The sequence below is a fragment of the Tiliqua scincoides genome, chromosome 1 (genome assembly GCF_035046505.1).
Source record: "Tiliqua scincoides isolate rTilSci1 chromosome 1, rTilSci1.hap2, whole genome shotgun sequence".
NCBI lineage: Eukaryota > Metazoa > Chordata > Lepidosauria > Squamata > Scincidae > Tiliqua > Tiliqua scincoides.
In genome coordinates, this window is record NC_089821.1 from 4,575,081 (window position 1) to 4,586,550 (window position 11,470).

The 11,470-nt window shown below is 45.7% G+C and overlaps 1 protein-coding gene across 3 annotated transcripts in view; it reads right to left on the minus strand.

Annotated features, from left to right (window-relative positions):
* Positions 1-10,487, minus strand: part of NUBPL (NUBP iron-sulfur cluster assembly factor, mitochondrial) — an 80,776-nt gene extending 70,289 nt beyond the window's left edge. The window contains exons 1-3 of one of the 3 annotated variants that reach the window (XM_066630717.1): positions 10,279-10,487; positions 8,284-8,431; positions 2,978-3,012 (exon numbers count right to left, since the gene is read on the minus strand). In XM_066630717.1, coding sequence (XP_066486814.1) covers positions 2,978-3,012; positions 8,284-8,431; positions 10,279-10,404 — 309 coding nt within the window. In that variant the 5' untranslated portion in view covers positions 10,405-10,487. Of the gene's footprint in view, positions 1-2,977; positions 3,013-8,283; positions 8,432-10,278 lie in introns of those variants that run through there. The other 2 variants (XM_066630730.1, XM_066630724.1) reach the window with 2 other exon arrangements.
* Between the last annotated feature and the right edge of the window lie 983 nt (positions 10,488-11,470).

An 11,470-nucleotide genomic window follows, 5' to 3' on the forward strand; every position in this document is an offset into this window, starting at 1 on the left:
CTGGGCATTTGGTGGGCTGCTGTGAGATACAGGAAGCTGGACTAGATGGGCCTATGGCCTGATCCAGTGGGGCTGTTCTTATGTTCTTATGGAAGTTACATTTATCTTCCTGGCTCGCCCCAGAAAGCATCATGGTGGGTCTTTCAGTGCTAAAAACAGCAATACTGGTTTGGAAATGGCACCATTTAGCAGCAAAAAGGTTGGAGCCCTTATTTTGGCTCCTTTTTTGTTTTTAAAGGGCTTTAAATGTGAATTCTGGTATCTGCAGATTCGGTGGGCTGACTGTATACAGGTTGAGACTCATTTGCGTGGGTTCTGTTCCAAGCACTCACGTGGATGGCAAAAAACGCACTATAGCAAATCAATTTAAAAAACAAAGTTTTTTTGCTCCAGTGATTTAAAAACAGCCTTGCTGACCTTTGTGGTGTAAGGTAAGAGTCATTAAGAAGACAATCCACTCAGCCCTTCCCTTCACCAATGCAAAGTGATCACCTTTCTTTCACATGCTCATGGGGAAGGGAGGGGTCCACTGGAGAGAGAAGGATTGATGGATTGTCAGCCAGCTGCTCTCTCTCTCTCTCTCATATATATTAACGAGGCTATTGTTAAAGGACTGTTCAGTTTTTTAAACTGATTTTAAAGGGATGCATTTTTCCCCTTCTCCAGGGATCAGCATATTCCTTCTTATTTGCAGTGACCATTTGTGTTGAGTCAAATCCGTGTATAAAAAATCCGTGTATAAATAGGCTGGACCTGTATTGTTTTAATGAGATAAAATAAACTGGAAAAATAATGGACTGTAGAATTTCTATTTATTTTGAAGAGCACGGATGCAGAAAAATTACTCCATATCAACTACTGTTAACTAAAACAATTCTCTGCTTGCTTACTATAGTGCTAAATCAATTATGTCTTTTGTGAATTGCACCCTCTGCAATATCATCAGTCTTTAATTAGGAAACATTTTCTATGCAGTCTTTGAGGATTTGCCAGGTGACTCCCATTAGTGTCAAACAATGAATTCCAATATGAAATGATAAAAAATTAGTTAAATATCAAACATTAATGTAACATCTGTTATTCCTAAATTGTCTTTCCCCTTTTGTTGCTGCAAACCTGACAGATCAACTGCCAACAGGCACTTTTTCACTGCAGTTCTCAGGCTATCTGGTGAACTGATGAGGTACACTTTAACCTTGTTTCATCAGCCTCAATTTAATACTGAGTTTATTTTCTGTAAACTCAAACACAACATAAATATTGTTCAAATGCCAACATGAGAAAATACTGCCACTTTACTTCCTAGGGTGTAATACTCCCTTATTCTTCATAAAGGCTCAGCATCAGGTTGCAGCTTAGAAGCTGATTGCGAGCCAGAAATCCCCAGTTCAAAAGTTATCTGTAGCCCCTTTCTGTTACCCTGCACATGCCCAATCTCATCTGATCTCGGAAGCTAAGCAGGGTCAGGCCTGGTAAGTATTTGGATGGGAGACCGCCTGGGAATACTGGGTGCTGTAGGCTTATACCATGATCTCAGAAGCTAAGCAGAGTCAGGCCTGGTTAGTACTTGGATGGGAGACCGCCTGGGAATACTGGGTGCTGTAGGCTTATACCATGATCTCAGAAGCTAAGCAGAGTCAGGCCTGGTTAGTACTTGGATGGGAGACCGCCTGGGAATACCGGGTGCTGTAGGCTTATACCATAGTCTTTCAAGACTGAAGGTTGCCAACCAGCCCCTTTCAGCCAAACAGAGTAAGTGGTATTGTGCCTGCTGGCCCCATGCCCATTCATCTGGCGGAAGGTGTGAAAGAGCCTACTCATGTACATACTACAGGTACATAGATGGCTTTCACATGACTATGGATTCTGTCTGTTCAGGGATCCATGACGGTTGTTGGCAAAGACCACAGTATATGCTCATAGCTTGTACACAGATCAGCTCTTTCCCACCTTTAGCCAAAATGTGTATATGGGGCGGAACTAACAGCCCCAAACCCTCTCTCTCCAAACACACCTGTCTCATAAACTCATGAAATGGCCTTTGGCAAGCTAATACCTCTCAGCCTCAACTCCAAGAGTCCACACATAAGTTCAATCTACCATTACCATGGTAAGTAGGCTGATGGCTTTTGTAAAAGGGGCTGAGCAAGCCTTGGCTGCACTCGGTGGAAGCACAATGGACACCTCAGCTGAGAGAACTTGAGCCCTGCACGTTCTGTTCCTACCCCAGAGCGAGAAGGAATGAAAGACTGGGCAGGTGTTCATGGTCATGCTCAATGAGACCTCCCCCCCACTCCCCTTTGCTGCTCTGAAGCAGGAAAGGGAAGTGTGGGGCTAAGTTGTTTGGCCATGCTGGACTGAAGCACTCAAGGTGCCTTCACCGAGTACAGTCACTGAACCACCACCCCTGCCATGCTTTTCCTGCTCTGGGGCTGGAGAGAGGGCTGCCTGCCTTTGAGGCAACCACAATTGTGGGTTAGCAACAAAAGCATGAAACATGGCTCAACTCCCACAGCTGCCATACGAGGATAATAATACTGACCTACGTTATAGGGTTACTCTATAAATTACTAAAATAATGCATACAAAATGCTTCGAGTAGTCAAAGGTGCTATGCAAGTATACCTGTTATACAGCATTCTTATTATAATACTATAGCCATAATTTTCAACTGTACCTTGGGAAGAAATACACACACACACACAGCAAAATATATCATCACTAAAAATATACACATTTACTTAAGTTTCTCTATCATTCCCACACAAGAACTGCTATATGGCAAGAATTCTAGAAAAAAAAGTAGCTATCGTCATCAAAAAGAAATTTCTATATTGTTCCTCCTGTTCAGAAGCAACCATTTAAAATATCTGTACCTAAAAGTTAATTACTACATTACCTTGTAATATTTCTGTATTATAATTACATAATAATAATTAAGTAATAGTATTGAAACAATCATTAGGTGATCACTTACCGAATCATTTGCTGCTAGTGCAAGGGCAACATTTACTGAAAACAGAGAAGACAGGATTAAGCAGAATGTCATTGTTATGAAAATTTTACAGCAAGATAATCTCCAAGAAAAAAATTCTTAATAATGGCTGAGCTGAAATAATAATAATAATAACAGTATTTATTTATTTTTTGTTTCTGGATATAAACAAATCTCTTGTTGGCATCCTTCAGTCTCGAAAGACTATGGTGTCACGTTCTGAATGGTGGTTCTAGAACAGAGTGTCCTCTCCAGTGCGCGAAGCCGGGGTAAAGTAGGTATGGAGGATAGGCTGTTACCCATGCAGCAAATCCCCCCTCTCCACGTCGCTGAAATGGTCCAATGGAAAGGCAGAAGCCAATACGGTTGGTTCCAGCGGCGTCGCAGGAGTTGCCAGAACGTGACTGTGTTCAGCCACGAACTGCCTCAGGGACTCCGGCTTCGGATTTTGCCTCAAGGTTGACTCCTGAAGCCTTTTCCTTAACTGGATGTAGCCACAAGGCAGTGGAGGTTTGGGATCAGAGTTTTCCTTCTCTCAGATGAGCTGCCTTCCCAGGCTGACGAGTCCCATCTACCCGGTGGCTGTTCAGTCGCCTCTTACGACAAGTACAGCCAAACTGAGGGCCTATTCTAATCCCCAGCCCCCAGGGGATAAACAAATATTGGCTATCATATTCTGTAAAGAAGGGGCAGGCGTAAAAGGCAGACAGGGATCCAATGGTGGATTTCTGGATGATTTGCAGTAGATTAGCTATTGTGCATCAGAAACCCACGCTCAACTACAGTAAATTTTAAAAAGTCATCTGCATTGACATCATTAATCTATTGAGAGTTAGTCAAATACTGTCATTAATATTCCTCACACAGATATTAAATACCATCCTATTAAGGCACAGTTCTACAAACCTGACCATGTTGTTGGCAACCTTCAGTCTCAAAAGACTATGGTATCGCGCTCTGAAAGGTGGTTCTGGAACAGCGTCTAGTGTGGCTGAAAAGACCGATTCGGGAGTGACAATCCCTTCCACACCGGGAGCAAGTGCAGTCTGTCCCTGGTCTGTCTCCCTGGCTATGGGCCTTCCTTCTTTGCCTCTTAGCCTCAGTCTGTTGACCAAGTGTCTCTTCAAACTGGGAAAGGCCATGCTGCACAGCCTGCCTCCAAGCGGGCTGCTCAGAGGCCAGGGCTTCCCACCTGTTGAGGTCCACTCCTAAGGCCTTCAGATCCCTCTTGCACATGTCCTTGTATCGCAGCTGTGGTCTACCTGTAGGGCGCTTTCCTTGCACAAGTTCTCCATAGAGGAGATCCTTTGGGATCCGGCCATCATCCATTCTCACAACATGACTGAACCAACGCAGGAGTCTGTTTCAGCAGTGCATACATGCTAGGGATTCCAGCTCGTTCCAGGACTGTGTTGTTTGTAACTTTGTCCTGCCAGGTGATGCCGAGGATGCATCGGAGGCAGCGCATGTGGAAAGCGTTCAGTTTCCTCTCCTGTTGTGAGCGAAGATTCCATGACTCGCTGCAGTACAGAAGTGTACTCAGTATGCAAGCTCTGTAGACCTGGATCTTGGTATGTTCTGTCAGCTTCTAGTTGGACCAGGCTCTGTGATTCTGGAAAACGTGGTAGCTGCTTTACCGATGCGTTTGTTTAGCTCAGTATCGAGAGAAAGAGTGTCGGAGATCGTTGAGACAAAGTACAAAAAGTCATGGACAACCTCCAGTTCATGCTCAGAGATTGTAATGCAGGGAGGTGAGTCCACATCCTGAACCATGACCTGTGTTTTCTTCAGGCTGATTGTCAGTCGAAAATCTTGGCAGGCCTTGCTAAAACGATCCATGAGCTGCTGGAGATCTTTGGCAGAGTGGGTAGTGACAGCTGCATCGTCGGCAAAGAGGAAGTCACGCAGACATTTCAGCTGGACTTTGCTCTCAGTCTGGAGAGGTTGAAGAGCTTTCCGTCTGATCTGGTCTGGAGATAGATGCCTTCTGTTGCAGTTCCAAAGGCATGCTTCAGCAGGGCAGCGAAGAAAATCCCAAACAAGGTTGGTGCAAGAACACAGCCCTGCTTCACTCAGCTTTGGATGTCAAAGGGGTCTGATGTGGAGCCATCAAAGACAACAGTGCCCTTCATGTCCTTGTGGAAAGATCTGATGATGCTGAGGAGCCTGGGTGTACATCCAATCTTGGGGAGAATCTTGAAGAGGCCGTCTCTGCTGACCAGGTCGAAAGCCTTCGTGAGATCTATGAAGGCTATAAAGAGTGGCTGTCGTTGCTCCCTGCATTTCTCCTGCAGTTGTCTAAGGGAGAATACCATATCAGTGGTGGACCTGTTGGCTCTGAGTCTACACTGCGATTCTGGATAGACGCTCTCTGCAAGTACCTGGAGCCTCTTTAGTGCAACTCGGGCAAACAACTTTCCTACAACGCTAAGGAGAGAGATGCCATGGTAGTTGTTGCAGTCACCCCTGTCGCCTTTGTTCTTGTACAGCATGATGATGTTTGCATCTCTCATGTCTTGAGGTACTCCACCTTCTCTCCAGCAGAGACAGAGGATTTCATGCAGCTCAGTGACGATGATCTCTTTGCAGCACGTTAGGACTTCAGCAGGGATGCTGTCTTTTCCAGGTGCCTTGCCAAAGGCAAGGGAGTCCAGGGCCACGTGAAGTTCTTCTAGGGTTGGTTCACTGTCAAGCTCCTCCAGCACAGGCAGGCACTCAATGTTGTTCAGCGCTTCTTCGGTGACTACTTTATCTCTGGAATATAGCTCAGAGTAGTGCTGCACCCAGCGTTCCATCTGACCTGACCATATTATTAGTGCAATCAGATGATAAAAGAGTTTATTTCAGGAATGTGCTATATTCAGCCGACTGAATACTACAGCCAGCCAAATGTGAACAGTAACCTTAGAGTAACACAGATGTTCTGATGGGCTGTAGTACAACTCTGATCAGTTGTGCTACTGGAAAGTCCTTGTTTCAGAAATTTACAATAGTCACCAGGTTTAAACAAACATTTCAACAAGAAGCTTACTGTTTCTGTGTTTTTGATTTTGTGAGATGCCTTAAGTCTTTGGCACTAAGTCAAAATGAAACACAGAAAAAAAGAGCAGTGGGAACAAAAACAAAGAAGGTTGCAGAGGAGACACTTTGAAGTCAACCATTTACTGCAGTAACAAAAATTCCTAATGAATAGCAGATATAGACTGCGAAAGCAGGTCCAATTTGCTTAAAACTTGATCTATGAAATAATCATTTTGACACTAATACTGAGAACAGGAATAGTTCACCCTAAAGGCCCATCTAGTTATATAACAATGACAAGACTAGCTAGGATATAACCAGAAAGTTCTAGGGCCTTGGCTAAATATATAGCAAAAGAATGAGGAATTATGGCCAGCTGCAATCCTCAGAAGAAGCATCTCTGAGATCAGTGGGCCTAAGAGCCCAATCGCATGTCTACTCAGACATGTCCATTAAAGTAAATGAGGCTTACTCCCAAGTAAGTGTGGATAGGATTGCAGCCTAAGAGCCCAATCCTATCCAGCACAGGAACAGCAGTGCCAAACAGTTACTGCTGCATCCTGTGCTGGATATGAGCAGGCTGGAGGCCTCCTTGGAGTAAGAAGACATCTGTCCCCTTACCCTGAGTAAAGCTCCAGCCTGCTCAATGGGACTTCTCAGAGCTGCACCATTTATTCAGCAGGCCCAGACTCAAGAAGCCAAGTCGAGCGTCTAAGCCCTGGGACAGGGGATAGGATTCAGTGGCCTTCACCATTCAGAGCGCGATACCATAGTCTTTTGAGACTGAAGGTTGCCAACTGAACAACTGAAATGGAACTTCTTACTTCTCAGTAAGTGGCAGTAGGATTGCAGCCTTAGGATTGTTAAAAATTTTCCTGCTTGATGATATCACTTACGGTCATGACATCACTTCCAGTGGGTCCTGACAGATTCTCATTCTAAAAAGTGGGTCCCAGTGCTAAATGTGTGAGAACCACTGTTCTATTTGATAGGTGGCATTCTGTTACTTTTCTTTAAATGAATACTAGCATTTTTTAAGAGTCTGCCATCAAAGTGCACCAGTTCATGAATAAGTGCACTTTGATGACTGAAAAACCGCTTTAATCCATGATTACATACACATATAGTTATTTTGCTCACTGATAAAGAACCAGAAATTCCTAGTGTCTTGACATGAATATAGAACTGATCATGCAATTCTCCCAAGTCTCTCCCCCCCATATTGATAAATGCTCAATACTGTAGCATGTTTATTCACTGCAGTAGAAAAAAAAGGATTGATTTTATTTTTCTTTTAATTTTCATCTTCCTGAGGTCACTAAAAAGTGTGTTATGTGCTTTTGTACGTGCAAAATTTTATGACAAGTGATTATGCGTTGCCGACATCATTTGTAATATAATATTTGAATAAAATTAATCACCAACAACCTCAAGAATTTCTTCTGTTCATTGTAACCTACTATTCAGACCTTTCATGCCTGGTAGTACAGAAAATGAAATTAACATATAGATCTAGAATTAAATACAGCCCAACAGGCTTAAAAAACAATCCCAAGCATTCACCATTATTTAAACATTACAATTGGAATTTTAAGTCAAGTAGACCAGTGGTTCTCAAATGCTTTTGGCTGGTGGCTCACTTAATCTACTGGGCCACTGCCTGTGGCTCCCCATTAGGGCTACAATCTTATACATTGTACAGGATGGTGGGTTTTTCGCGAGGATTGTAGTGCTCCCCTGGCTGGTTTCAACAGCTCCCTAGGGAGCCATGGCTCGCAGACGAGTGGTTCTCTTTTTGCATCGTCATTCTCAACGTTTTCAATTTTGTGGTCCCACCAATCTTTTAGCACCAGGACCCACTTTTTAGAATGACAGTCTGTTCGAGATCTACCAGAAGTGATGTTATGGCCTGTCCTCCGCAATGGATCAAGGCACATTTGTCTACATGCAAGTAAATGCATGTTATCGCTCTGTTTCACCTTCCATAGGGTTCAATGCATTTTGCCTGTCAGCTGCAGCTTCGCGACCCACCCACAATCAGGTTGCAATCCACCAAGTGGGTCATGGCTCACCGTTTGAGAAACCCTGGCTTAGAATATAGATACATTTGTAATCAATTTTGTATATCAAATGTATATAGAAGATTAAAAGTATAGCTTTTATCTTCTCTATTAAAACATGTCAACCATATTGCTATAACTGCACTGTGATGTATAAAAATCTACAAGCAAATTGCAAAATAACATACTCAGATGCAAAAGACTTACCAGCAGTTGTTGACTTTCCAACACCCCCTTTCCCAGAAGCTACAACCAAGACTTGCTTAACTCCTTCCATCGGCTTCTGCTTCGGAAGTCCTCTGGCCATGATTTTGTGCCGCTTCTCTTTGAGGGACACATCATTCACACCTGATGACTTTTAAAAAAAGAATTTAAAATATGCACATTCTAAGCTGTTACTTGTACACAAAGTTCTGCAGCTTGTTTAAACATCAGTCAAAGTGCCCAGAAAATTAAGACAACCTGAGTCATTGCTAAAGTCTCAGGTTTGGTTAGAATTCAAACTTCTACAAGTAGTTTGCAAATAAAAATGCAAATATTTATTATCATTACTACTACCACCACGACCTGGCAGTGACTCCAGAAAAAGGGGGGGGGGCAAAGAAGAAAGAAACAGAACAACTTAAAGAAGGACACAGCTAATAATAGCTGCGTAAGAACGGGTATTAAGAACAAATGCAATAAAAGCAAGAGTGAAAAAACGACAAACAGCAAGTGCAGTCTCTGAAAGGAAAGAGATGAAACAGTACACCACCTAATAGGTTACTGTAAAAAGAATGGACAGACAGACCACAGACAAAGGCATGATAAGGTAACAGCAATGAATACCTACATTCAACATAGTGTAACAACACTGGCACATCTGTTAAAAAAATAAAATACAAACTACCTACAAGCAAAAACTGGTGAGACCACAAATTGAAAATGTTGTTGAGAATGAAGATGCTGAAATATTATGGGATTTCCAATACAGACAAATAAACATCTATCACTCTATACACCAGATATCACTGTTGTTAAGAAGAAGCAGTCAAAATCATTGAAATAGCAGAACCAGGGGATAGCAGATCAGGGGGAAAAAACAAAATAAAAAGATTTACAAATAGAAATTGAAAGGCTGTAGCAGAAGATCAAAATGATCTCAGTGGTGATTGGCACCCCTGGTGCCATTCCAAAACAGCTGGAAGAGCACCTGAACAGAATGCCCCCCCCCCAAAGAAATTACCATAAATCAACTGCAAAAAGCAACATTACTGGGAACAGCTGACGTAATGATATTTATAACAGCAAAATAAGGATAAAAGTCAAGGACCTTGAGAAGAACTCACTGTGTGGATAAAAACAAACCAAGATCCCACCTACCTAACTGTATGAAAATCAATAATAGTAGTAGAGTCATCTTCTGAACAGTTCCATGGCACTCACAGAAGAGGCAAAGTATCACCTGGGTATTCACCAGGGACATGCAGTGGGTGGACAGGCAGGTGAGGCAGAGCCTCTCCACCGGAGCCCTTCAAAAAGTGCTGCCACTGTGTGAAGCACTCAAGAACACTCAACCATGTGCTTTGCCACAGTCCCACACTCAACCCGTACTCACCAGAATCCCTGGGAAAGCACCACTACCGTGGGAGGTGCCCAAGCACCCACAACCCACATGCAGAGAGGTGTACAAGGTGAGGCAGAGCCTCCCCACCAGAGTCCTCTGAAAAGCTCCACAGCCATGGGAGGTGCCAAGCACCCACAACCCACGTGCGCTGAGGTCTGCAAGGTGTGGTGGGTGAGGAGGCAGGGCCTCCCCACCAAAGTCCTTTGAAAAGCTGCCACCGTGTGAGGGGCTCAAGCACACTCAATGATGTGCAAACTCTGCCTCATGTGCCCCCCACCACCACCACACCTTGCACCCCTTGCCTCGTGTGGGCTGCGGGTGCTTGGGCACCTCCCAATCCTGCGGAATCGAAGGGTGCCGGTGGGGAGGCTCTGCCTCACCTCACACAGCGGTGGCGCTTTTCGAAGGACTCCGGTGGGGAGGCACTGCCTCACCTGCCTCCCCACCCACCACACCTTGCACACCTCACCGCATGGGTGGAGGGTGCCTGGCCCCTGCCACGGGGCGGCGCTTTTCGAAGGACTCCGGTGGGGAGGCACTGCCTCACCCGCCTCCCCGCCCCCCGCACGTCCCTGGCGTTCACCAGGAAAACTCACCGGCCTTCGCAGGTTCCCCAACACGGAATTCGGCAGCCTGGGGCGGAAGGCTCCGGCCGCCCTGCTCTCAGCGCTGAAGCGCGCGGCTGCTGCCCAGCAAGCCCTCCGGAGCGCGGGGGGAGGCATGCAGAGCCCTCGGCCGCAGCCAGGCAGGCGGCGCCACTCGCGTGCACAGCTAAGACGCAGCTCCGCGCACCGATGTGCACAGTCAGTCCGCCGGAAGTAGAAATGACCACGCCGGAAGTGGGGACGGGAAGCCGATGGCGAGAGAGACACGCCCACATGACGACACGGGAGCGTCCTGGGTGGGGCGCGAGAGACGCCACGTGGGCGGAGTGAGGAGCTGAGGTTGCTCTTCTGCCCAGCCTGAGAGCCCAGTCCTGTGCGTGCCTACACTGAAGTAAGTACCATTCTAGTCAATGGGACTTACTCCCAGGAAACTGTGGCTAACATTGCAGCCTCAGAGCCCAGTCCTAGGCATGCCTACTCGAAAGTAAGCCCCATTATAGTCAATGGGGCTGACTCTCAGGAAAGTATGGATGGGATTGTAGCCTGCAGCAAGCACACTGTAAGATGAGGATCACTCGGTCCAGGCTTCTGCCTGGGACCCAGTGGCGTAGCTAGAGGGGGGACAAAGCACTAAGTTTTGCAGGGAGCCTCAGTAAAGCAGCTAACACGTTTCCCAGACTCACAAAGAGAGTCTGGTCCAACAAGAAGCTGACGGAACATACCGAGATCCAGGTCTACAGAGCTTGCATCCTGAGTACACTTCTGTACTGCAGCGAGTCATGGACTCTTCTCTCACAACAGGAGAGGAAACAGAATGCTTTCCACATGCGCTGCCTCCCGCCGCATTCTCGGCATCACCTGGAAGGACAAAATTCCAAACAACACAGTCCTGGAACGTTCTGGAATCCCTAGCATGTATGCGCTGCTGAAACAGAGACACCTGCGTTGGCTCGGTCATGTCGTGAGAATGGATGATGGCCAGATCCCAAAGGATCTCCTCTATGGAGAACTCGTGCAAGGAAAGTGCCCTACAGGTAGACCACAGCTGCAATACAAGGACATGTGCAAGAGGGATCTGAAGGCCTCAGGAGTGGACCTCAACAGATAGGAAACCCTGGCCTCTGAGCGGCCTGCTTGGCAGTTTGAAGAGACACTTGGCCAACAGACTGAGGCAAAGAGGCAA